The sequence below is a fragment of the Camelus dromedarius genome, chromosome 16 (genome assembly GCF_036321535.1).
Source record: "Camelus dromedarius isolate mCamDro1 chromosome 16, mCamDro1.pat, whole genome shotgun sequence".
NCBI classification, from domain to species: domain Eukaryota; kingdom Metazoa; phylum Chordata; class Mammalia; order Artiodactyla; family Camelidae; genus Camelus; species Camelus dromedarius.
Window position 1 is genome coordinate 23,727,157 of NC_087451.1, and position 27,613 is coordinate 23,754,769.

At 52.3% G+C, this 27,613-nt stretch overlaps 1 protein-coding gene across 1 annotated transcript in view; it reads left to right on the top strand.

The window, feature by feature from the left end:
• Positions 1-11,952: 11,952 nt before the first annotated feature.
• The window catches only part of LOC105085069 (heparan sulfate glucosamine 3-O-sulfotransferase 3B1), a 40,975-nt gene continuing 25,314 nt past the window's right edge, over positions 11,953-27,613 (top strand). The window contains exon 1 of the mRNA XM_031467582.2: positions 11,953-13,837. Coding sequence (XP_031323442.2) covers positions 12,729-13,837 — 1,109 coding nt within the window. The 5' untranslated portion in view covers positions 11,953-12,728. The remainder of the gene's footprint in view (positions 13,838-27,613) is intronic.

Sequence of the window (27,613 nt, forward strand, 5' to 3'; positions counted from 1 at the left end):
TGCCTCTTGCTTTGGCTCAGGCCCTCCCATGCCCCACATACCCCTCTTCTCTTTATGGGACAGTCTGGTGTCAGCGCATCACCTCAGCCGTGTTCCCGTGTCCAGAGGAAAGAGCTCAGGGTGGGCCGCCGGCCGTGAGGCCAGATGTGGGGGTGGGAGCAGAGCGGAGCGGGAGCCTCCGGTCAGAGGCCCGAGGGGCGTGGCGTGGCGGTGGCGGGGCTGTGCGGGCAGGGGAGGGCTGGAGCGGAGACTGAAGAAGCCAAGGGACCGGATGGAGCCCACTTCACAGGTGCCGGGACTTCATCCTCAGGGAGTGGGGGCCCCGAGGAGTCACGCAGGGCAGGAACACAGTAGGGAGAAGGCTCAGGCCACAGCATGAAAGGTAGTTGGGAGACTCGGGGAGACGAGGCTGGAAGGGCAGAAGCAGGGCAGAGGGAGGCCAAACGTGGGCTATTCTGGGGTCCTGGCGTGGGAGGCAAGGTGGTGCCTTCCCTGAGGGGCCTCTTCCATGGTTCACATCCCTTCCCCTCCTCTGCCTGTGGTCACTGGATGGCCACTCTCACCTCCTGTGGGGGACCCAACAGCCTCAGCCTGTCCCCCAGCCCCTTGTGCACGCACAACCCGGCCCCCCAATACAGGCAGCCCACTGACCCCTGAGCTAGATAGGGTGGGCTGGGGTCTGGTGCCTCTGCCCGGACGTTTCCAGAGCGGGAACTATGCCCTCCTTCCCTGCTTCTCCCCACCTACTGAGTCTCTCCAGTCTGAATAATCCACCTGCCTCTTCACCCAGATCATCTAAATTAACTTTCCAAATAAGAATGGGATTGTTCACCCTAAAACCTACCTAAATTGTGGCTGAGTTTCATCCAGGCCTCTCTGACTGCCAATTGGCATTTGTTCACTTCCAAAATATGGATGATCTACAGAGAACCAGACTGGGAGAAAAATTCACAGTTAATTTCATGGCACAGTGCGTCCTCATTAGTTAACCATTAACCAGCCTTCCTGTACCAGTTTGGGTTCGTAACTGCAAGTGACAGGAAACCCAGGTGAAACTGGCTTATGAGAAGAAATGTATGGGTTCCTATAGTTGAAAGGTCCAGAAGCATCTGGCTTCAGGCACAGTTTGATCCAGGAGGCAGAGTGTTTTCTCCACTTGTTGTTGGCACCACTCTTGGCAAACTCTCTCCCCTTAAGAAGCAGACAACCCTTAAACAATGACTCATTCCTTTATTCACAAATATTTCATTACTACTCACCTTGGGCCAGGCGCCAGGGGTGCAGCAGTGAACAAGGAGTCGAACCTCCCATGCCTTCGTAGCTCTAGAAGAAAACACAAAGACCCTGAAACAGTGGTTGTCTCTGGGTGCGGGAGGGGTGACTGGAGACAGCTTGTGTTCAAACCTAGGGGGAGAGGAAGGCTTGGAACTGGGGTGCTGGCCCTGGTTGGCCTGACTTAGGGTTTGTGCTTGTTCTTAATGCAGCCAGCCTGCTTCAAGTCAGAGCCTGTGTGCAGGGGACAGCCATCCCCTCCCACAATGAAGGCTTGAGAAACTTGGTAAGAGGGGCTGGATGAAGGGGAGACACCTTGTAGTTTGGTATTTCAGAGAGGCCTTGGGGTCAGGGCTTGAGGGCGTGGGCCCCGGGAGAGGGCTCCCAGCAAAGACAGCCCCCAGCTGCTGTGCAGACCCTCAGACACTGCTGCCCATAACCAGGATGGCAAGCCTGTCCCGACCATATGACACCTGTGGTCCCCGACTCGTTGTGAAGAAAGATCTCCTTTATATACAGGCCCTGATTGAGGTCAGTTCATTGCAAGGCCACTAACAAGGTGAAAACCCAGAATGTTTTACTGCCAAGGCAGCCGCACCCCGGGACTTCCCAGGCCGGCGCCCTCTTCAGGGAGGGCAGCTCCTCCCGCAGAGCCCTTGCATCCGCACCCGCCAACCCAGCGCTTACTTCTCCAGAGAAAGTGCTTCTCGGAAGACACTTCCTCTGGAATCGATTAGGGAAAACTCCTTTGGATTAAAGACCCAGGAATGGGCCAGGCAGGTCCGTTTTCCATGGGACCCCAACCCTACGCTCCGGTGGGCCACGGGGGCCAGGCGTCTCCCCACCAGCCGGGGTCTCCGTGCCCCCTGGCCCACAGCCCGCAGCCCGGCTCCTGCCCAGACACCGAGGGACAGGGAAACAGCCGCACACGGGGCGCCCGCTCCAGGGCAGTGGTCCTCTCCCTGGAATTGTCCGTGCTCCCTCATCTAGAAAGGGACACTTGGCTTCCTCCGAGAGGCATTTTAATGCTAATTTGTTGAGTCAAAAAGAGGAGCCCAAACAGATGTGGGCCATTTGGTGGGGATGTAGTTCATTTGTCAGCCTGAGCGAAAGGCTCCTTGGCAGGATATTAAATATTACCCCGGCTACTCACGAACACTTCGTATTTCAAGAAAGGAAGGGAGGCTAAGGCTGCGTCCTATAAATCAGCCTTTCAAAGAGGCAGAAAGAGGCAAACATTTGATAAATCTACGTCACTGTGCTCAGAGATCAAAGGCACTAACATATGTATTCGCGCCCCCGGCGTCCCGGCAGACAGCTGTGACACACCGAGCCTGGGACGGCTCGGGAAGAAGGAATTAGCCGGTTCTGATCTGCGATTAGCTGGGTCTCGGTGGGGGGGGGGGGGTAGGATGGTGTCAGTGGCTGAGTTCTCTGCGGCCACGGGAGAGGCAGAGGGCCACCCCCTTTGGGCCCTCAGTTGTGACCCTGGTCCATCTGCTCCCTGAGCCTGCTTCACTAGGAAACAAATGTGACCAGTGATGGACTCACAGCCCCCAACATCGAAAAGGTGAAAATTAATTGGCTGTTGGGTACAGCAGGGAACCAGGGGGGCACCCCCCAACCTGTCCCCCTCTGTGGGGGTTCCCAAGACAGCCCCAGACTCCCCGGGTTTCATGCTGCCCCCGCCACCCCAGGCCCCAAGTCCTCTCCTGTTTTCCACCTCTCCCACAGTCCTGCTCCCCCCAGGGTCACAGGTAGGGGCTACGGGAGACCCTGACAAGAGGCCACAGGTGACCCCAACCAGAGCCGTGGGTGACCCTGGCACCCATACCGACAGACTGGTCATCACCCTGAATGTAGCCGATTACGGTGGCAAAGAGAGAGGCCTAGAAGGTCTCCCGCCAGCACTCAGATGCTCCAGCTCACAAATCTCTCACCTTGTGTCCAGAATGTTCCACGGGGGGACCAGCCCTCACCGCCTGCTGTCTCTGAGGGCAACGCTGACAGAGTTGGGGGACAGCACCCCTGATGTCCACAGGAAGCCCTTTACTGCGATGTCGCAACTGGGAGCTTGTCAATGAAAGAAATTCGAGAAGTTCAAAGAGGCTGCCTGAAGGGCATTTAGTGTTGATCAGAGAAGAATTACAGAGCTCTGGTCTGCAGGGGCCCGACTTCAAGGCAAGATATTCAAGATTGGGACTAGATTATTCAGTGATTGGTAATAATAAAAAATTAATAAAGGACAACGAATTGCACATAAATGTGCTCCTTCATGAGGGTTACTGTTTTTCATTTGTGTTTGCACCACAAATGTGAAAACTTTTAGCTGCCAAAGTCCCTTGCTACGTAGTTTCCCTCATAAACTCTCCTGCCCCTGAAGAAGGTGGTGGGTACCTGGAATGGACCACAAACGACAGCCCCTCAAATGCAGAGTTGCCTGAACCAAAGCGAGCAGGGGTCCCTCCATCTCTGGCTGGGGCGTCGGAAGACTTCATTACATTATAGTGTAATGGCTGGTCAGGTGTCACCTTTGGTGTCTTGGAACTCAGCCCACAGGATTACGAGAGCTCAGCGTTTGGGCTACTTTCCAAAGACTTGCTGGACAGACAAAAACGAAGTTGCTTTTAACTCTGTTGGTCTTAAACATTCCGCCTATGCTCTCCCTTGAGGAAGCTCTTTAATAGATCACTACCAAGAGAAATGCCTGCTCAGCCCCACCCTTGTGGCTTGTCCTGAGCTGGTTCTTTATTTATAACCAACGATGGCTGCAATCCCACTGTGATCCCAACTCGCAGATGGTCTCGGACAGGACTCAGCAACAGTCCGGACCTGCTGTGACACCAGGGAGGGCAACTTCTCCTGGCAAGGGTCAGCGAGCACCCTCTGCTAACTGCGTACAGTGGTCACCAGGCAGACACCCTGCATCTGTTCTGCTCCAGGTGACTGGGCTCCCAAGCTGACCAGCGTAATCCCATTTCACTCGCAAGGGGTCAGTGTAGGGGTGAGCACACGACTTGATCCTGACCAGTAAAACGTGAGGAAACCTGCAGTCTTCTGCATAGGTCTGCAGGACCTCTGGGCTTACTGTTATTGAAATAATTGTTGCCTATTGTTTAAAACAATCTGAGCACTGAGGTGCATGTGCCTTTTTGAATTAGAGCTTCCTCCAGGTATATGCCTGGGAGTGGGATTGCTGGGTCATGGGGTAAGTCTATTTTTAGTTTTTTAATGGAGTTTAGTTCTCCATATGGTTTTCCATAATGGCTGCACCAAAATACCTATAATGAAAGGAATATGACAAGGAATATATGCATGTACATGTATGACTGAAACATTATGCTGTCCGCCAGAAATTGATACAATATTGTAAACAGACTATACTCCAATTAAAAAAAATAGATACAATTTATAAAATATTCTGCATATAGTAAACACTCAATAAAACTAGTAATTATTAAAAAACAATCTGAGTCAGGCTTTCAGTCATCTGCACTCAATAGCATCCCAGTTCACAACATGAGGGAAATCTCACGGTCCTTTGCCTGCCTTCCTGCGATGCACATCATTGGCACAGGGGTACCACTGGGAGCCCCAAGGGATGTGCTTCAGAAGCTCTGACCCTGGTGCCCATGTGGACAAAAGGACAGTCAGTGCAGACGGGTGGGCACCTTCGTCCAAACACTGCAGATGGAGTTGATGGGAATTGCTGAGCCACCTGGCCGGTTGTCACCCAGAGCACAGGCCGCTGCTCACCGTCTGGCGTGTTAACTGTTGCCCATAATCTAGAGTTATAGAACTTTCCCACTGAACTACTTTGGACCTAACACGGTCCCTTCAATGATTATAATTCCTGATTCACAGATGGAGGGGCTGGAAGGTTGGCTCCAGCCCCAGAAGAGGTAAAGGAAGCAGGGATGCCTCGGGGGCCTCTTACCCATTTTAGGGGCCAACAGGTTTCTTAAGCTTCAGGAGCAGGAGTGTTCCCAGCGGAACTGGACAGAAATCTTTTTCTCCCTTTGGATGAGGCAGGTCACAGATCCCATGGCTGCATTCTAGGTCTTAGAACAGAGTTTCTCATCTTCAGCACCACTGACGTTTTGGGTCAAGTAATTCTTTTTGGGGGTATGGAGTGGTGTCTTATAAAATCCTAGGATCTCAGCAGCACCCCTGGCCTCCAGCCACTAGATGCCAGTAGCATCTCCCAGTTGTGAAAACCAGAAACGTTCCCACAAATTGCCAGTGTCCACCTGCGACAAAATCACACCCCAGTGAGAACCGCCATCTTAGAATTACTCTCAAATACGCACAGATTAAAAATCCGTGTAGTGGACACCTTGTTATTTTTGACATGAAGCCAACTGTTCACCTTTATTCCTTTAATGGCACCCTGATTCCCCGTGCAGGACCCCCTCTTCTGCACTCAGCCCACAGGGTTTGGATGGGGCCGACTCTAACCAGGTACTACAGGTGACACCTTACCTGGGCTTGATCAGGGCAAGGGCTGCATCCTTTGGGCCAGGACGGGTCCAGTGGTCCAACGCATAATCCTGAGCATCAGGTCTTGGACTTGGAATTGAACTCTTGGACTTGCCCTTATAGGGACATAAGCGCGGGATGGCTGGCTGCCGTCTTATCACCCCGAGGACGGCCTCTCTGAGAAACTGGCCACCGCAGGGGAAGGCAGAGCAAAGAGCGGGGAGAGGCCAGTTCCCGGCGGCTCTGTCTAAGCCCCTGACTGTAGCAGCGCCTGAGGCTGCCTGGACTTCCCACTTACGTGAGCCAGTTGATACTCTGGGCTCAAGTCGCTTTGTGCTGTGTCTTCTCTCATCTGCAAAGACTCTTCACTGCTGTATTTGATGAGGTCTGACCTGCTTGTGATCTGCAGTCCTGCACCCACTTCGCAGTAGCCGTGGCCTTTTTTCTGCCCGAGGGTCATAGACTACCCGGAGGATCGCACTTTGCCCTTTGCTGGTGTCATTGCCAAATCCAGGGTCATGAAATTTTTCCCCTCTGTCTTCTTCTAAGGATTTGATCGTTTTGAGGGGATGGTATATAGCTCAGTGGTAGAGTGTGTTCTTAGCATGCAGCAGGTCCTGGGCTCAATCCCCAGTTCCTCCGTTAGAGTCAATCAATCTAATTACCTCCTCCACCAGAAAAAAAAAAAGAATTTGATAATTTTAGCTCTTAAATTTAGGTCTTTAATCTACTTTGAGTTAATTTCTGTATATGATGTCAGGTAAGGACCCAGCGTCATTCTTTCATGGTTGTCATTTTCCCCAGAACTATTTGCTGAAAAGACTGTCCTTTCCATTGAACAGTATGGGACCCATGTTGAAAATGTATGACCACATATAAGAAGGTGGGCTCCCTGTCTGGGCTCTGTTTGATTCTCTTGGTCTGTTTGTCTGTCTTTATGCCTGTACCACATTGTTTGGATCACTGTAGCTTTCCAGTAAGTTTTGAAATCAGGCAGTTTTACATTTAAGGGGTGGGCAGACGACTATGGAGACAAAGCCGGCTTTTCAGTAACAGAACTAATTTTCGTGGGTGGCTGATGAAAGTCATCATCATTATTTTATACTCACGCCTTTAACTTCACAAAAAGTACCAAGTGTTCCTATTTCAGACAGATTTCCCAAAAGCTCAAAGTTAAGATGTTACTTAAGTGCTGATGGAAGGCAACAGGAACCATCTTCCTTGTAGGGCCATGTTTTCCATACTGCACTTAGCAAAGCAAGGGGCGGGGCAGTGATTAGGATGCCGGGAAATTCACTTATCTGTTACTTCAGCCTGTTTGGTGACTACTGGGGACTGAAAATGAGGAATAGGTTACAAAGGTGATTTCCCAGAGAGAGGAAGAGTGGAAAGTGGAAAAGAATGGACAGAAATGAGAGGGGCGAAAGCATCAACAGTGAAGTGAATGTGGAGTCACGTAAGTGGTGAGAATAAAGGACAGCGGAGCAGAGCATGGAAACTTCTGGAACTTGCAGCCTTTGGGATGCGGAACAGATTAAGGAATAGTGTGCCTCTGCAGTTATTAAAAGCAGGTTGGAGAACCTGGTGACTATTCTCAAAAACAGGCACCTGGCTGTAGGCAAAATTCCAGGGTGAATGTGTCTCAAGATTTAGAAGGGGTGGCAAGTTATATTTCAACGGGTTTGCTTTGAGAAAAATCCCCATGTGACTTTAGCCAGTCTGGGGCTGTCGGTCTGCACGATACTATGTCCAGTTTCTTCCTGCCCCTTTAAGAGGAATCAATTTGAAATATCTGCTAACTGTATACAGACCTTTGGGAGATAAGTTATAAGAGCCACTGGTGCCCACCCCCAGGTACCTGTGAAGATTGTCTCTTCGATTTAAAAAAGATTCCTCTTTAGCCAGTAAGTAAGTAGAACCTGGTTCGAAGGCTCTCAGACTGCCACCTGCTACTTCAAAATCTCCTTCAATTCCCTGGACAATTGACAGTAGGGCACCTGCACTCCTGGGTGTGGTTCTACCCGTTCCCGGCCCTGCTCTCTCTGCACGAGGGAAGAAGCAGTCTTAGAAGCCGAGTTTCAGTATAGACCCGTCCCTGTGGGTGTTTGTCAGCCCTTATGGCTGGTGGAAATGGGGCAGGGGAGGTCCCATTGTGATGGCACACAGATACAAGTAGGTCAGGATTTTAAGGGCATTGATAGGGAATCTGGATTTTGGTTCGATTTTTAAAAGTAAATATTGAAGTGATGGAAGATGCCCCATCTGTGTTGCTGCAGGTGAGTCTGCCGTCCTGTAAACTGGGCCAATAAACATGCACGTTTATAACAACTTTGTTCATAGTTGCCAAAACTTGGAAGCAAGAAAGATGTCCTTCAGTGGGTGAATGGATAAACTGTGATACACCCAGATGACAGAATATTAGTCAGCAATAAAAAGGACTGAACTACCAAGCCAGGAAAAGACATGGAGGAACCTTTCACGTATGTTGCGGGATTCAGTTTAAAATGGCAAAATACTGTGTGAGTCCAACTGCGTGACATTCTGGAAAAGGCAAAGCTCTGGAGACAGTTAAAAGATCCGCAGTTGCCGGGGGCTCGCGGGGAGGGAGCGATACGTAGAATACACTGAGGGCAGTGGAACTATTCTGTCTGGTACTGGAGGGTGAATACGCATCATTATACCTTTGTCAGAACTCGCGGACTGTGTAACGCAAAGACTGAACCCTAATGTAAACTGTGGGCTGTAGTTAATAATAACGTGTTAATATTGGCTCATCAGTAGTAACAAATGTACCACAGCAATGACATGTTAATAATGAGGGAATCTGTGGGAATGGGAGCGAGGGCATCTCGGAAAGTCTCTATATTTTCCCCAGTTTTTCTGTAAACCCCAAACTGCTCTAAAAAATAAATAAAGCCTATGAATTAAATAAAAAATGGGTAGTAAGAATAATAATTGTCTAAACTCTCAAAGAATTACGACTAATACAGTCCTTCTGAAAAACAAATGAGGACAAAGACAAGCTTACTGAAAGTCCCGCAGCAGTGGTTGGGAACCAGATCAGGGGAAATAACGCAGCCCTGGAGTCAGGGGCCTGGCAGGAAACACATGGCGCACTCCCGCTGGGTGATGAGCCCAGAGTGCAATTAAAGGAGCTGCTCACAGGGATGCTGGAGGGAGAACACAGGGACAGCACGCGCCTTGGCGCCGGTAAGAGGAGGCGTCCTCACTACCCTAGGCCTGGGAGACAGCCATTCCAGAACCTGGTGACAGCGAGTCTGTGTGGAGAGGACTTCCTACAGGAGCTGTGTCTTGCCGTTGGTGACCCAGCTAAGAGGGAGCCAGAGGCGTCAATCCCTGTCCGCAGTCTTCCCACGACGCCCGCCCCCGTTGGCCAGCGGGCAAGGGAAGCTTCGGGTCCAGAGCAGTGGGCTACGTGGGCGGGCGAGGGCGTTGGAACCAGCGCACGACCTTGACTCCTGGGGAGTCAAGCCACCAAACCAGTCTGGGCACCAGACTTATTTATCCGTAAAACAAGAGCAGGCACCCCTCTTTGGGGACGCGGGAGCGCTCCTGCGACGTCGCGCTGCCCGGAGCCCCAGCGTCGGGCGGCGGGTCCAACCCTGGGCGGGTGGGTGCCCCGTCCCACGGTGAGGAGCAGCTGGAGCACGGCCTGGGAAGCGGTTTCCACGCGGTGGAGCCCTCCGCCCACTCCTACAAGGAATTTCTGATTTGGGTCTGCTGCCGCCCTGGGGCGCGCAGGAGGCAGGTCCCCTTCTCTGGGTGCTGGGACCCCCGCGACCCCACCCCATCCCCGCAGCCGTCGGGGCGCCCCCCTGCGGCCGGGCATCTGGGCGCCGCGGGGCTCAGGGCAGAGCCAGCCTGCAGCTGACAACCCAGGGGCTGCCTTGCAGGGGCACCTGGCGGGTGTTGGGGGGGTGGGGCCTGGGTTCCGGTGACAGGAACGGAGGCTCCGGGGCCACTTCAGGTAGCCCGGGAAGGGCGGTCTTTGCAGGAGCAGCTGTGGGCCTGGCCCTGGGGAGCCGGAGGGCGGCAGGGGCTCGAGCCCAGAACCAGAGAAACTTAAGGGGTGAAAGATCGCGGAGATTTTTTGGTTCAAGTGCCCTACTATACAGATGAGGGAATTTTAGGGCCAGAGAGTGACCCGACTGGGGTCGCACAGCGGGTCACTGGCAGCGGGACCTGGGGGAAAAGGGACAGGAGATGGCTCCTGAGGCGGCTTGTCCGTTGCCTGCCAGGTTAGAAGCCTCACAGGTCTTAGCCAAGCACCCCATTAGGTGAGCGCAACCAAAGTAAAACACAAACCTTGCAAGTGTGCCGACATTCAATTCTCTTCTACCAAGGTTTCCTGAGGACAAAACTTTTGAATAAGTTTATCGAAGGGAAACCTTTCTCCCGGTCTGGGTGGCCGTGTTTTGCTGACCGCCAGGTTCGCGCGTGGGGGACCCCGCACTGCTGAGCAAAGGTTAAGGGCAGAGGCTCAAACTGTGTTCACGGTCAGACTCTCCAGCATCTCCGTGCAGATTGGCCTCGGGTTCCGCATCCGCAGAATGGGACGATGGGGGAGATGGCATTGGCCGAGGGCGAAGCCTGCAGCGCCCGCCGCTCGTGGAGGTTTCGCGGCGCATCATGGGGCTCCAGAGCCCAGCGGGTGGAAGGGCCAAAGTGCCAGGTCATGGGCATGGCCCGCTCCGCCCCGCTGAACGGCCCACCGAGAGCTGCTTAGGTCCGGGTCACCGCGGACCTCCTACTGCAGAGCCCCGCGCCGCGCTCTGCTCGGTGCTCCTGACCCAGTACGCTCGGGTGGATTCGTCGGCGATTTGGCCCGGGGGCGCTGGGCTTGGGGAACTCCCCAGGCAATTCCTGATGCCCACGTCTTTGCTTCCACTCTCTCCCTCCTTTCACCCCGGAAAAATAAAAGTCCTAAATACATCCGGCAGACTCGCTCACTGTATTTCCCTTTACACTGAACTTTGCTAACCCTCAGGACAGGGGCCATTTTTACTAGAATCATCAAAACCCTTTTAAAAACAAGTGTAACAGTCACACCCAACCAGGCCTGAAGTCAGCCACGTGGGAGGAGCAGTTCGCCTGAACACGCGCAAATCGTGCGCCACTGCCACCCTCCCCCCAAGTCCACAGAAGTCAGCAAACCTGAAGCCGCCTCAAGACTGGAGACAGTGACTTCATTTCCCCCCGAAATAATACGAATTTGAAGAAACCCTTCGGAGACACTAACGTTTTCCCTCTCACTTTTCCAAAGTGTGTGTGTGTGTGGGGGGGGGGGGAGTCGGGCTAAGCTAATGGGCAGAAATGTATTCTCATGTTCTAGAAGTTTAAAATAAACTAATAATAAATTAATCTCACTAGAAACTAAGGGTGAACAAGTCGCTTCCAAGGGAGGGCGGGGGAAAGAGCTGGAAAGAAATTCTCCCCGCGAATGCAAATGGGGAGGAAGTTCTCTCCCTAAATTACTTCCCCCTCAGCCGTTCTGTAGAAAAGGTCTTGGGCTCAAGAGTTACCAGGAGCACAGCTGCGCACGGGGACCCCGTGGGGGCTGCAGGGTCACCCAAACCCCGCCGGATGGCCGCCACCGCTCTCGGGCACATTTTCGAACCCGAGGCGCTCACGGCCGCCCGGCTTTCTCGGTGTGCTGCCCACGGAGGGGAACTGGACTCCCGGGACGGAGCTGCGAGACTCCGGACGCTTCCTCGGGAGGAGAGCGAGGCGCGCGGGCACAGCGCGGCAGGGGAACGGGGCTCCCCAGTTCCGCCGCCCGCCCGCGCGGACCGGGAGGGCAGCGGGGGCCGTGCTCCGTCCGGGGCCAGGCGCGGGGTCGGGATCGGAAGGAACGCTCTGTCCCGGAACCGCGCGGGGCCGGACGTGGGAGGCCCGCTGTCCCCGCCGGGACCGGGTCGCAGGCATCCAGAACTTCCTGAGCGCCACCGGGGTGAACACCCGCGCTTCCAACCGGAACGCGGGGCAGGAACGCAGCAGCGCGGCCCCCGCCCCGCCAGGGCGGGTCACTTTGCAGAGACCCCGGGGGAGAGGCTCGGAGTGGACTTTGTTAAGTGCAACTCAGGGATCGATTTGCGAGCTGATGTTTGACTTAGGGGAAAAAATCAGTGGGAAAAAACGATACTTAATTCGCGTAACAGGTCAGCAAACCAAACCGTCTCCTAAATGAAGGTGAGTGTATTGGCTTCGATATTTATTCAGGAGAAAGGGAAGAGAACATTGTCTTCACCTAACGTCCCCGACAAACTCATAACCGGCCAAAACTTTCTGTACGTGACTTTCACAGTCACTTTTCGACCGAGAAACTTTCCCTTAGCTTTTATCTCCCCGTTACATTCTCCCTTCTTTCCCCCGAACTTTCTTTCCTCGGGCAGTTTGGGAAGCGACGGAAGAACTTTTCCTGAGGATAGTTTACGCTGACCCCAGTTAACCGGCAGCCCGAGAGAGATCAACTCCTACAAAGACTGAGAAGGAAAGATTTTAAACGTTAAAAAAAAAAAAAAGTTGACAGCGTTTTCCACTTCCTAAAGAGGTGCCAGTCCCTGAAGGCGTGGGGTGGGCGGGCATCTCCGGCCTGACTCTCCTCCACCCCCTCCCTACTTCTGACAAAAACCCACCAGGATCCCGCCTGCGAAACATCTGGATGGGGACTCGCGTCCCCACACAAGGCCGGCTCCTGGGGAGCGAGTGCGGAAGTGCGCGCGGGCGCCGGAGCGCAGCACTCGCGGGTCGGTCCTCTCCCAGCGCTGGGTCTCTCCAGCATCCTTCCTACCAGCTGCTCCTGTCACCGACCCCGGGCTTAGTCCCTCTGAGCCCGCCCCTTGCCTCTCAGCCAATAGCAACCCCAGACTGCTCTCCACCGCCCCAAACCCTTTCCACACCCCCACATTCCGGGACCCGGTTGGCTGCCGAACCCTCAGCAAAGCGGCTGGAATTGCATGGCCCTCCGGGTTTCTGGTAGGTGGAGCGGACTGTCACTCCCGGTGTCCGGGCCCGCCCACTCAGCCTCGGCCTTCGGCTCTCTTCCTGCGCAGCTTTCCTTCGCAGCCTCCGCGGGGAAGCGCCGGGGCTGCGCTCAGCGCTCAGTTCGCAGGACCGCGGGGAGGCAGCCCCGGCGAGCGGCCGCGCGGTGCACACCGTCTGGAGGAGCCAGGACTCGGGAGTGCGGCTCTCTGCTGGCCCTAAGCGCGGCGTCGCGCCGCAGGAGCAGCCCCTGGCCGGCATTTGCCACCACCCGACTTTCGTTCCAGTTGCGGCTCCTCCGGGCATCATGTCAAAAGCCGCCGCCGCTACAGCTGCCGCCGCCACCTGGGGAAGAGCAGCAGCAGCAGCAGCAGCAGCAGCGGCGGCAGCAGCGGCAGCAGCGGCCACGGGCGCGCGAGGGCAATAAGCTGCACCTCCCGCGGTCCAGGGAACTCTCTCCGCGCTCACTGCTCCGGAGGGACCTGCGCCATGTGCTGAGCCATGTCCCTCGCCGCGCCCGCGGGCAGCGCATGGGGCAGCGCCTGAGCGGCGGCCGATCCTGCCTCGATGTCCCCGGCCGGCTCCTGCCGCAGCCGCCGCCACCCCCGCCACTGGTGAGGAGGAAGCTCGCGCTGCTTTTCGCCATGCTCTGCATCTGGCTCTACATGTTCCTGTACTCGTGCGCCGGCTCGTGCGCCGCGGCGCCCGGGCTGCTGCTGCTGGGCTCGGGGTCCCGCACCGCCCACGCCCCGCCAGCCCTGGCCGCGGGTCCCGAAGGGCCTCCTTCCAGGCTGCCGTTCCGGGCGGCGCCAGCCACTCCGTTGGCTGCCGGCAGGGAGACGGCGGTGGGCGCCGGGAGCCAGGAGGAGAAGAGTCCCGAGGCGCCGGACTCCCCCAGCCCCATCTCCAGCTTCTTCAGTGGGTCCGGGAGCAAGCAGCTGCCGCAGGCCATCATCATCGGCGTGAAGAAGGGCGGCACGCGGGCGCTGCTGGAGTTCCTGCGCGTGCACCCTGACGTGCGCGCCGTGGGCGCCGAGCCCCACTTCTTCGACCGCAGCTACCACAAGGGCCTCGCCTGGTACCGGTGAGTTTCCCCGGCAGGGCCAGAGCCAAAGGCGCCAGCCGCGATCCCGACGGGGAGAGGAGGGAGACGTGGCCTGTGCTGGGGGAGTGACGGGAGCACAGCTTCGGGCCACCGGAGCGGGGAGGGTCCGAGCAAGGACCGCGCGGTACGGGGTGCGCTGGGCTCTGCTTTCGCCACAGCCCAGGGAAACTTCTCGAGGAGCCCTGGCGGCTCAGTGGCCCTCGATGCCCTATAATTAATCAGGCAATCTCTCCCCAAAGAAGTGGGGCAGCGACTGGGACGGCGCTCAGGGAACCGCGCAACCCTCTGTGGCCGTGCCCCAAACCAATCAAGCCAGCGTTGCTCTTTTTTTCATTTTCCCTCTCGGATCCAGGGCGGTCTGCGCCTCGCCGGTCGCCCTCTCTGCTCCAGACCAACTTCTATAGCAGCTTCTGCTGCCCGAATGGAGATGGGGTGGGAGAGATGCCGTCCTGCGGAGCCCGGTGGAGGCTGTTCACTTTTCTAAGAGGGTCAGACCCGCTTCACGGGCGAGCAGCCTGGGCTAGGGAGGGTGAGCCGGCGGGCGGGCGGCGGGCGGCGGGCGGCGCGCGGCGCGTGGAACAGTGCTGGTCCCTGTCGGGCAAAGGCGCGCACTGCAGCCGGCGGGAGCGGCGCGCGGCCTTGAAGGCTTCTCTGCGCCCGGGGCTCGGCCTGCCGGTTTCCGCCTCCCGGCCGGGGTACACAAACAGCCAGGGCAGGGGCGCGTGTCTCTGAGCGTACTTGACACTTCGGGGTTCAAAGAATAGTGGGGGCCAGTTGATTGAGAAATGCGGGTTGCGCAGAGGTCCGGGCTTCTGGAAACTCAGTTCTCGTGTTGGGTGATGGGTCCGGTTCCAAAGGGACAGCAGCCCCTCGGGGTCATAATCACGACCTCTGCCCAGTACTTCCTGCTGTCTTTGGGCTGAGCTGTCGGTTGACCGAGTTGCTGGTGAGTTTTGCAGGTGGGCAGGGGGTGCAGATACCGGCCTTCGGAAATCTCATCGCCGATCGGCCCCTGCCCCTTGTCCCCGGCCACCACCTCCAATCCCCACAGTCATGACTCTCTGGAGTCCCGGGAACCCCTCCAGGCCAGTTAGCCTGCAGGATGCTGGAGACTTCGGAAAACAAAAGGTGAGGCTCCACCCGAACCCCATTCCCTGCCCCTATCCCCTCTTTGGGGACGGGGACGGTTGAAAGATAAAAGGGGTCCGAAGGAGTGGATTAAAACCGCTCTCTTCCCAGCCTCTCCCTCCCCTTCCCCTTTGTCCTAATGTTTTTATTATTGTCAGGAGTTGCCCAAGTCTTGAGGTTTAGCCAGCCGTGACAGTCACCCTGCCCACCGTCCCGGGGCCCTGGACTCCGGCTGATGCGAATGAGGGCTCTGGGGCCAGACGCCTGGATCCGCGTCCCAGCCCTGGCAGCTCGCTGGTCGCGTGGGCCTCAGTGCTCTCATCTGCGCAGTGGGCAGCATGTTCTCCGCGGCGCAGCCAGGTGCCCGGCGGGCAGATGCGGGCCTCTCTAAGTGGCAGCTGTTGTCATGGATTGTATTGTTGCCATGACTTCTGCCACCGCTCCTCCTCCTGGGGTGATGATTCCGGAGGCCCGGATGGTAGCCTGTAACTAGCGCGCTTCCAGGTAGAACCCACCAGAGGCCGGGATTGTCTGAGATCGGGCGCACTGGGAGCCGGGCTGGGAGGAACTGGCAGGAAAATCAGTTAATCCTGAGTGTCAGGCGGTTTTAGAAGCACCTGGGGCAGGCTGCGGAAATCCCCACAGGAAGATTCACGCCATTTCTTAGACGGCCGCCCTCCACCTGCCACGTTCCTCTTGATTGACTCAAAAACGCTGAATAAAGAACGAAGTCGCACTGGCAACGCTGGCCGCGCGCCTGCAGCCGGGAGCGAGCCCCGGAGCTTCGGGTGGGCCCGGCGCCTGGGGCTGGGATGCGCGCAGCTGGGCTTGGGGGACGCGGGGGCTTTGCCGGGCGGCGGGAGGCGGGAAGTTCGTCCTCCTCCCGAGCCACCTCCCTCCACTGATGAGCCGGACTGTCCGGCCCGGAGGCCCAGGGCCCGCGGCGGTGACAGCGCGGAGCGCCGGCGGAAAGAGCGAACTGCAGACACGGCCGCTCGCCCCAGAAACTGCGTTCCCGTGGCCACAGGTTTAAAGGATTTTTTTTTTCAAAGAAAAAAATCTTTTAAATACCATCTGCTTAATTAAAACTTTTAATTAACTTAGAATATTCTGAATGTCTAGGCGAATGTGTGGACTTAATTATTTTGAAGGCAGCCGTTTTAACTTGAAAAGCAGACCACACTGGGAGCAGAAGCCTGACCCTGAAGGCTTTTCCTAAAATCCGGTGTCCACCCCCCCACCCCCCACGCCCGTCTCCCCGAGTTCTGTCCGCCAGCCCAGAGGTGCGCTCCCTGGCATCTCCCGCTCCGTCTGTGCAATCAGGCAGCAGATTGCAGAAAAGCATAAACAATAATTAGCCAGAACTGCAGTTCAGAAACAAGTGGTTAAAACAAATCCTCAAAGCTAGAAAAGAGGAGAGGGGAGACATTCTGAAGGCATTTAAACATTCTGAGGGCGTTAAACAGCACAGGCACGGATGGTTGAATCCGAGGATCGTCATCGGAGTCGGTCGGAGGAAAGAGAGATTGGTTCTGTCCGAAAGAGTTGTTGTTGGGTTTCATCGACTGATACACGGCCCTGCCAGGGGCCTAACCAGTAACCCGGAGCCTGGGCGGATTTACACGTTTCCCAAGTTAATTGTAGTTCCTTCCACGTGGAGTAAGGGGAAGCCATCAGCCCCCACGGGAGGGACCCTGCAGGGATGGAGCTCACTGTGGTGGTGGCTCTGCCCAGCTGACCTCACTACCGGCCAGAGGGCAGGTTTGCCGCTCCCCTAAGGGCTGTGAAAATCAAATGGCTGGGCAGCGCGTCTGCTCTGGAACCCAAGTTTGTTTTAGTCTGGGATTAAAACTCTTCTGGATTTATTTTTCTGGTTCATTATCCAGCTCCCTCTTGAATCAGGCCTCCCCAACTTAGCAAGTGCTTGTGAGGACCCCATGGATGCCTGATCAGGACTTCTGGTGAAAGTAGCCCTTACTGTCTGTCGCACTGGGGTGATGGTGTCTGAGAAACAGGGGGAAGTGGTCCAGGAGAATTTCACACATGCCAGCCTCACCCGACCTGCACATGTAGGCTTTCAACGTGATGTAAACTTTGAATGATCAAAAATGAAGTACATAGATTCTTTAATAAGTTTCTCTTTTTGATTTAGTTTAAGTCTGGTACATTTTCACAAATTTTAATGACCTCAGTTTGGGATTTAAGTTAGGCAAATATTGTGTAATTACTATTTTTTATATAGAAATATTCCTTAGACTACAGTGTCAGAAACTCCTTCCCCACCTTGACTCTTCTTTCCATTTTTGGTTGTGCAAACTAAGCTGACACCTTAGTGCTGTGGCCACATGAAAAAAAAAAGTGCTCTTTGTGTGTGTGTGTGCGTGTGTGTATGTGTGTGTGTGTGTGTGTGTGGTTTAATAATGTTGGTAGCTAACACTTACCGAATGTTTTCCCTATGTGCCAGGCACTGTTTCCAGTTTTACAGGATTAGCAAATTTAATCCTCATTACCATCCTCTGAAGTAGGTACTTTTACAGATGAGGAAACACAGGCCCAGAGAGGTTAAGCAACCAGTCCAATGTCTCACAGCTAGAAAATGGCAAAGCTGATTTACCAACTCAGGCATGCCTCCTCCAGAGGTCACTCTGTGCCATTCTCACTCACTTAAGTGACAAAAACATGTTGTTGGTCTTATATGATGAGTTCAAAACTGAGTTTGTTTTTTAAGTTGGAGTGGCCTCAGTGAGGGTTTCACTCTTCGTCATTCACTTTAAAAGAAAACCCGCTTCAGAACAGGAGAGTTCGGACATCCGCAGTTCGTGATAACTAGTTGGGGCTGACTACATCACCAGGGCATCTTTCTTTCTCTGCCTGCACAGGACAGTTAGAATCAATGGAGTCATTAAAATGACAAAAATATCCTGAAGTACAAAGGCTGAGAAAACACAGCGAGGGCCCCCACTGAGACCAGATTTATTCTCTCCCATTTGTCCTTTTTAAGGCTGGGCGATGTGGGAGAACTTAGGGTTAAATAAGATGTTCTTAAAGCTCTTGGAGTGAACTTAGTCATTTAAAAAAGTACAGTGCTTCAAATCAAGACTGAAAACTTGTGCTTATTAACCAGAAGACAATTATAACTAACACTTTGAGTCGATGTTTTTTAGAATTAGAATCTAAAACCCAGTAACTCCATAAATCTCCTCCTTGAAAGCTAGCAGCAAGTTCTCCTACATTTTAAATTTAACAAATGCTGAGAAAACTAACTTCCCTCCTATTTCCCTACTCTATTTCTAAAAACTTGGTGGCAAATACTGTGTCTGTCTTCCCTAAGGGAAATTTAAGATAAGATCTGATAGGGGATAATCCTTTTTGAAGTAATTGCATTTTCTCAGTCCAGGAGTTTATACCAAGTATGCAGCTCACTTCAGGCTGCTGGGTGAAGATCAAAAATTACATTTATATGCAACAATTTGAAATACAAACCATCATGTTACAAAGCTGTCAAGATTTATTAGCAAGACAGTGTAGCATGTGTTGAGCTCTGTTTTCAATTAGGCACCTAAATTACACCATAAAATGGTTGATTAATCTTTTACAAGTTGAGGGGAAAATATAACATAAATTAACCTAATCATAAGTGTTTTCCCAGATGCTCTGAGTTAATAAAATAGTCAATTTTTAATAGCAACCTATTTGCTTTAGGTAAATAAAATGCTGAAATGCATGAATTAAATTACACTTATTATCTTCCAAATGATGTGCTATTATTATTGGACAGGTCTCTAAAAATTAGGTTGCAGCCCATGTCTTCAAAAATATTTATCAAAATAGAATACTATAATTTGACTAAACTACTAAACTAGATTTTGCTTTTTTAATGGAGCCTGATTATTGAAAATTTACAATTTAATATAGACTAATACTTATAAAAAGACATTCTTCCCAGCTAAAGTTATATTATTTGAAATTTTAAATGGACGTGTCACAGCTTCTGTTTTTATTTTCTAGTTTGATGTTTTTATTTTCGTCTGAAGAAAAAGCTTTAGATACTTTGAAAAATCAGTATGTCCCCCAACCCCATTCCAAATATGTATGCTGATCTACCTTGTTGTTTAAAACATGTTGTAGGATATCAGGTTTTCTGATTATAGAAGATGACCCTTTGTATCACTAAAAGTATTTAGAATTAAAGGCACACCAGGACTTAAAAAAAAAAAAATCAGCAGTCAGCTAGTGTCATGAATCAGGGAAGTAGCATTTATTTAAAGCTTTGGGACTGAAATACATGACCAAGGCTGCCTGCCCAGCATTTTCTATGTCAGTGGTTTTTGAATACTTTATGCTCTCAACTCTATGAACATGGAAATGAAGTTGATTGACAGAAACACAAAATGTCCACTCCAAAGGCACAGCATAATGAACATTTCTTTTGCTGTGAATAGACTTAGTTTCCAAATAGGGAGCTACCTCTCTCATTTAGCAGTCAGTGATTTCAGACAGTAAGGGATATTTCAGCGCCAGCCTGTCGGAATAGTCAGGCATCCCAGCAAAATGAACTCCCCAGGTCGGTGGCGTATTTTCACGGGTAATGAATACAAGATGCTGTCTACCTCCAGTGGAAACATTTACCACGACTGGAAAGAAATGAGACACTGATATCTTTGAAAACTTCTCGTGAGTGGAGCATGAAACTTTTTTTTTTTTTAATATTTAAAAGATCTCCTTGTTGGAACTCTCCTATTCATCTCAAACTATACCAAAATAAAACTTAACATCACATAAAACTGATGTTAGGGTGTGTTGCTTTCTCTTTGTGATTTCAGATTTGGGGAAAAGTTTAGGAGGTAAGGAGCAATGACCAGCTTACTAATATGATAATAAATAATTGTCATTGTAGCCCAGAGACTGTGTTAAAAGTACTGCCAGCGCTAATAAACCCCCTCCATTAATTTCCTCTGCACGTAGATAAGGGTGACATTGGTTTCTTTTAGAATATAGCTGAAATTCTTCCTTTAAATACACATTTCTGTGACTTGAAAAATATTAACAATTGCCTCAGTTTCTGGGGCAATAAAAAAAATGTGCTTCATTGTGTTGTGGATGAAATGTTTGTAAACAGCAAATCTGAAATGCAGACTGTTGCCTCCCGAAGAGAGAGGCTTTTACAAATCGAGTGCAAGAACTTTGGAGAGGGAGCTGGTTACAGAGCACTTCCAGCGAGGAATTTATGTTTTCTACCTGCATTTAAAAAGTATATATTGTGTATACACACATATATTCACTGTGACTTTAAGTTGATACATTTGTTACAAAACAGATAAATTTCTGGAATAAAATATATTTCTTCTAAATATAGCAAATGTGTTAAAAAATAAGACTCTGGTTTTGTAGATTGTATTTCAGCACAAGCTAGACTATTTTTTGCCAAGGGGTCACTTCTCTTAAACCCCTTTGACTAGATTGTGAATGAGTCCATGTGCGTTCATCAAGCAGCTTGGGGGCATATCATTCACAATCCCTGTTTTTTCCCAAATCTTTACCCCCTAATACTTAACATGGTTACACTTGCTTAGAAACCCACAAAATGCTGAAAGATTGTTCTGGACAAATGGGAGGCTTGTGGCAGCAAATGGAGAGCCGGGGGTGGGGAGGAAACCACTTCGGGAAGAGAAGCGAGAAGCAGCAGAATTTTCACCACGCACCCTCTTGATTCACTGAGTGCGGGTCAGGAGGGAAGGGCTGGTGACAGACGTGCCCAACATGGCCCCCGCAGGCCCCACGTGCCACGTGTCTGGCTCTCTGGCAGCGGGAGGGGCGTCGGCGCGGACCCCCGGTCTGGAAGGGTGGCCGCCGCGCAGCCAAGCGCACGGAAAGTGGCCCTGCGGCCGGCCGGCCTCCGGGACCAGGCAGCACGACCCCTGGGTCGCGTGGGATCCCCGCATCTGGTCGGAGGAGGCAGATGGCGGCGCCGCCTCGTGTCGAGGGCGGGGCCAGGGCCCGGCCCGGCTGCCCCTCCGCCCCGCGGGTCGCCGGCCGCGGCCACGTGACCAGCAGAGCGCCGCGCTCCCGCCTCACCTGTTGGGCTCAGCCGGACCGAGAGATGCGGGCTCGCCGTGGGTGGTGCCGGCGGGCCCCAGCCCCGCGCTGATTGGCCCGAGCGGCTGCCGGAAGACCAATGGCAGCTCGCCTGCGCGATGGCCCCGGCCAGAAGGGCGGGCGGAAGGGCGCGCCCCGCCTAAGCCTAGTCAGGCTTCCCAGCTGCTGCGCATCCTTTCTGGGAGGGGCGCGGGTCCTGAGCCGCTTTCCCAGCCCGATTATCTGCTCATCTCTGTCTCTTGTCGGAACGTTTGCCTCTGTTAAGTGGAGCAGTGAGGATGGAGTCAGACTCCCTTCCCTGCATCCGTGGCGTCGGACGTGGGTTTGAATTAATTCTTCAGAGCCTTACGTGGAAACAGCCTTTTTAGGGCCTTATTTTGCGCGGGGAAGAGTGGAGTGTTTTCAAACATCACGTCTCTTTTCTTTCTCCTCCTGCTCCTCACCGCCCCCCCCATCCTTTTCTCTTTGACGGAAAGGAATATTTAATCCTTAGTTCACCCACTTCTGTAAATGCGATTCAGCAAATTCAGTAGATAAGCAAAAATAGCTTCTTGCCCATCATGTGACTGGTCAAGTGACGGGATGAAGAGAAAAAGTGAGAAAGACTCCGACAGAGAGGTGAGGAGGGAGAGGAAAAGCAAATCTCAGCCCTCTTCTGACTCCAGAATCTCCGCTGGGCTGAGACCAGGGGGCCGGTCCCCTCTCCAGCCCATCCCCGCTGCTCCCCTGCTGCCCTCGAGGACACTCACTCCCGGGGCGCCCTCCTTCCCTCTGCCCCCGTGCCCACTGTCTGCAGCTGCCCCTACCCAGAGGCAACCTGGAAGCCGCCCTTCTGCTCCTCCAGCCTGTGTGGGGAGGGGTCACTGACAAGCCGCCTCCCCTAGCGCTGCTCAGGCGGAATCCCAGGCTGAAGAAGCCTCCTCTTGGGGTGCGCTACACGGTGGCCCTGAGTTCTGTTGTGGGTTTGGATGAGGCAGCCTTGTCTTCTGGAAGTTTTTGCAGAGATGAAGGAGGTGACCTGTCTTTAAAGGGCAGGGAGCTCACTTAGGACATTGCTTATCGCTGCAGGAGGCGTTGAAGAAATGCAAGATTTGGCCGACGGGTCTATTAAAGTAGTCTCCCTGGGGGAGACGACACACCCAGCCAACAATTAGAGAACAGTAATTTACCCTCAGATCCCTCCTGGTGCCCTCCCCCACCCCCTCAACAGCTGAGATGTCCCCCTCCCCCTCCTCTCCTCTCTGGCTGGAAACTCGTCCTGGCTCAGCCCAGCCACTCTCGCCCTGTGCTGTTGGGTCCCTGGTGTCCTCCCATCTGATTGTTCCAGTCTCCAGGCACTTAGCATATGCTAGTGCTGCCAGTTAACACAGATACCCGGAGAATAAACATCCTGTTACAGGGGAGAGCTCTTACAGATGCCCACGCGCGCGCGGGAATGGGTGGGAGGGGAAGGTAGGGGGTCTGACCATCACTTTGTCATTGGTTTGAAATACTTAATAGAGGGAGGAAAAGGTGACCATTTAAAGTCTTTTTCTAAGAGGGGAGGGTGTAGCTCAGTGGTAGAGTGCTTGCTTAGCATGCAGGAGGTCCTAGATTGAATCCCCAGTACCTCTGTTAAAAAAAAATGAGTAAGTAAAACTAAACCTAATTACCACCCAAAAGACAATGTAAACTAAATAACTATTTAAAGAAAAGAAACCCTCTACTTCATCTTTAAAAAAAGTCTTTTTCTATAGTCAATGAAGAATACATTCTTATACATTGTGCTGACCTTTTTTTAACCTAACTAGCAAAGATTTGCCGAGCACTTACTTTTAAAATATATATATATATAGACTTGACTTTTTAGAGCATTTTTAAATTCGTAGCAAAATTGAGTGAAAAGACAGGGTTCCCATATATGCCCTGCCCTCACACAGACACAGCCTCCCCGACTGTCAACGTGTGGCCTCAGAGCAATGCTCCTGGTGAACCTACATCAACTCATCACTGTGGTCCAAAACCCAGTTTGCATGAGCGCTCACTCTTGCTGTTACACATGTTATGGCTTTGACAACTGTATAGTGACACATGTCCATTATTACAGTATCTTATGGAACAGTGTCACCGCCCTAAAAATGCCCTGTTTGAGCATTCATTTTTATCAGGTGCTCTTCCAGGCAGCGCTTGAGGTCCTGAGGAAGTGTAAGAGACACGCACTTGTCTTTGAGGGGCCCGTGTTAGTCAGGGGACTAACATCCACAGGCTCAGTGAGGTCTCAAAGCAATTTAAGCACTAGTTAAAAAAAGAAAATCATCAGTCCCGCCGAGCCACTTGCAAATCTAAAAGCCATTTTAAGGAGAAGAGGGAGTGTGTGATAAAATAGTAAAAATTAAGAAATGTGATTTTGCAGACATAGAAAACAAACTCATGGTTACCAGAGGGGAAGGGGTGAGGGAGGGATAAATGAGGAGTTTGGGATTAGCAGATACACACTACTACACATCAAGCAGATAAAACAATAAGGCACTACTGTATAGTCCAAGAAACTACACTCAGTATCTTATAATAGCCTATAATGGAAAAGAATTTGAAAAAGAATATATATATGCATATAACTGAATCACCATGCTGCACATCAGAGACTAGCACATTGTACATCGACTGTACTTCCATGAAAAAAAAGTTTTTTCATGTGATTTCATATTTTACTTTTCCAGGACTATTCCAGGGAGAGCTAAGGAGAAGGAGAGGGAAGGCCAGTTACCAGGGGTACGATAGGAAAAAACCAGCTCCACCTTCGTGAGTGGGCCTGCTGTGTGTGTGTGGGCGAGAGGCTGCTGATTATTCAGTCTTTGCAGTGATATTTCCTGTGTGATTTCCCCCATTTTGCAGAGGAGGAAAGGGAGAGTTCACAGAGATGGCCTCACGTCCTCCAGCTGGATCTGTAGGGGGCCTGACCGCTTGAACCCAGTGCCTCCCTGAGGGCCCTTCAAACTCCACAACTTGGAGCACCTCTATGTGGCTGAAAATCGACATGCTATTCCTTCTGGACCAGTTTAAGCCATGTCTTTTATTGTTTCCTTCCCCCCACCCTCACCCCCCAAACACAGACTTTTCCACCTAAAAGTATCCCCAAGATTATATTTTTCCTCTCTTTTTCTGTCCCGACTTTCCCTTTTGCTCCCCCACTCGCTCGTCAGCCCCATCTCTGTTGCAAAGTCGTCTGCATTGATGGTGGTTGTTCTCATTCATGGTCGCCCGTGGATGGACCCATCCCTCTGGTGTCATCCCTGGAGCCCCATCTCTGGTGATAAGATCTGTACGTTTGATGCCCCCACTTGCCGCCCACCTCTTCTCCCTCACCTGCTCCTCGAAGCCGCGCGCCGTGACCGGGACACTCAGAGTCTTAGTTCTTAAGATTATACCACGACATCTGTAAGAACTCCACTCGCTCACCCGTGTCTCAGCGTGGCCTGCATTTCTGCTTCACCCAAGACTTCCCTCTATCGGTTCCAGGAAGTGTGTTCTCTCTTGCCCTTGATTATTTGAAGCCAATCCAGATATATTATTTTATCTATACATCTGGCCTCTGTGTTTTTTAGTAAAACTTTTATTCATAGACCTATAAAAAAAGGTGTACAAATCAGGAGTGTGCAGCCTGAGGAATTTTTAGAAGGTCAGCATAACCCCATGCAACAGCAGGTCTCCAGTCCCCGGAGCCACACTCATGCTCCCTTCCGGGCCCTGTCCCTGTCCCAGGGATACTCACTGCCCTAACTTTTACTACCACAGATTGCTTTGCCTGTTGTTGGACTTAATAGAAATGAAATCCTTGAGTGAATATTTGTAGGGTTTGAAAAACTTGTAGACTCATTGCTAATATTGTCATATTTGGAGATTCCACATGCAAATGCAGACTTTCTGACGGATCTGACAGGCTGAGGCCTGTCTTTCTTGCATTAGCAGCTGCTGGAGCTGGAAAGCAGCTGCATCTGTGAATCAGGCCATCGTCCCTCCCGTTGGACAGACTCCCCACCACTCCCTATTGTCTCACTTTGGACCTGCTTCACTCCCTTGTCACCTGCCCAGTCCTGGGTCAGGGTCAATGCCAGTGAGAGGCTACAACCTGTTCCTCCTTCTTTCGGGTGTGTGCTGTTTCAGGATTGAATTTCCTTTTTAACGTTGTTGTCAGATTTGGGCATTTGCTTTTTTCCCCTATTTGACTTAGTTTTCATTTTACGCCTCTGGAGGGATCCCGGGAGAGGATGCATGGAGTCTGCTGGCTGGGCGCCATTTACAGTCAGAATCACCATCATCATAGCATTAACCATGGTATGCTTCTCCAATTAAAAAAAATTTTTTTTAGTTCTTTAAGACATTCTTCTTCCATGTCACCCCTGATGGCAACTCTTGGGGTCAGCTCTTTGCTGTGGACACTTTGTAACCTTGAGCAGGTCACTTTATCTCTTTGCTGTCAATACCCACTCTGGTCTGTCCTCTGCCCAGTGAGTTCATTGATCACGGCCTTGCATCGGATGACTTACTATAGCTTTAAACACTTAATCTCAGGTCATATCTTTATCTCCTTGAGGACAGTTTGTGGGTCGTCTGCACATCACACCTTGAGAGGCATTGTCTCAAGTTCCTTTGGTGAACAGAAAGTTCTGGAAAGATTAATGGGTGATATGTAGAAAAAAATTGTTCCAAGTCAGCACATTAAAGGCTGTGATAAGTACCGTAACCAAAGGAAAAACCCAAATCTGTTTAACAGTACTGAACCCCACATTTCCCCTGCGTACAGAATCCTCTTTTCATTCAACACCTGCTGATAATTTGAGGGGGGGTTGGTTAGTCAGAGGCCCACGGGGGGCCCATTATCAGAGCAGGTCTCCAGAGGCGCTTGAGGTTCGAGAGTTTGAGCCCTGGCCCCGTGCTCTGTCTGTCCACCTTTACCCCTTACTGAGAATTAGGCCCCACCCTTCTCCCACTGGGACATAGGCTCAGACCTATAGTGTCTGTACCTCCTCTGCTCCTGGGATGACCGCTGCAGAAAGTAAGTAAAGAACGGGAAGCGGAGTCGCAGGGAGTCAGGGACCCCGGGCGGTGTTGCTGAGGCTGAGGCCGGGGCAGCGGAGCAGATGGTGAGGAGTTCGAGCCCGGTGTTGCTGGAAGCTGCTTTAGCCGTCTCCCACTGCTGCTGTTCTCCCAGCAGGCTGATTGCCGGTTCAGCTTTCCAAGAAGCTTAGGCCTGCTTTCAAAGGTAAGTGCTCCGTCTCCGTGCTGTTTACCGAGCACGGCCCCTGATGGTGCTGGGGAAAGGGGGTGACGCTGCTTTCCACCCCGCCCGCCCGGGTCGCCCCGGGGTCTTTGCCGTTATCCTCACACCGGGATGCTGGGATGCCGGCGCCCCCGGGGCGGAATCCTGAGGTCTCGGAAGTAACAGCAGGGCCGCGTGTAGACACTGGCAGCCCCGAGCGGCAAACAGAGCCAATCGCTTTTTAAAAAAAAAACATGCATTTTTTCCCCTCTTTGTCTCGGAGCCAAGGGGGAACACTTAAGAGTGTTCTTTGGTCATACGGCACCGGAAACGGAGGACACTTTCAGATTAGGTGTCGCTGGGAAAGGAGGTGAGTGGAACCTTTCACAGGGAGAGATGGGGGATCAGTTTACCTGTTTGTACAAAACTTAAGTTGCACGCGTACCTGGGTTGCTCCATTAGTCTGTTACCTCCGGACACATTTGCCTCGTGTTTGGCGAAACCTGAACGCCTGTGGGGAGGCATCCGGCTTGGGCGTTTCCCACGGTCTGGAGGTGGACAGTTTCACACCAGAGTGGGCTCCTCGATGGCGTGTGCTTGGCTAGCTTTTCATTCTTATCTCCCTTCCTTCCCTATAAAGTTACGTATCTCTTAACGGGACACTTAATACCTACCTTGTCTTTCTACGGGGCCTGTGAACATCAGGCAGCAGCCGCGCAGCCGTATTGCCAAGTCGGGATCGGAGCGTCTAGATGGCCCTCCTGATGGAATGCTGTGCAATCTACAGTTCGTTCACCCGTGGCTTGATTTCATCCACCCAACAGTTCAGAACAACTAGGATGGACCATGCTGTATGAAATCACTTGGGAAAATCAGATGTTAAGCCGTTGTCAGGTGCCTCAAGGACCCCACCATCTTGCTTAAGGGGCTATAGTGAAAGATACTGTAGAATAAAGTGAGAAATGCCATGGGAGCAGAGAGAAGGCCCAAGGGAGATGCCACCATGGAGCTGGGCTTTGACGCATGGATAGGAGTTTGCTGGCTGATTGTCCCAGAAAGTGGATAAAAGCATTTAGGGCAGAACAGCTCTGTGGGAAATGTCCAGAATGTGTCAGGGATGGGGAGAAGGAGGGAGGATTCACTCAGAACCCACACACCCCTCTCCCTGCTGCCTCTGGGTGGCTCGGATGACTGTCCCAAAGGGCCTTCTCTCTGTGGTTTGAAGTTTTGTGGAAGAGAGAGCTGTTCTTCCCAAGTTCCCACTGGGCTGCAGAGGCCGGCTTCTCTAGCTG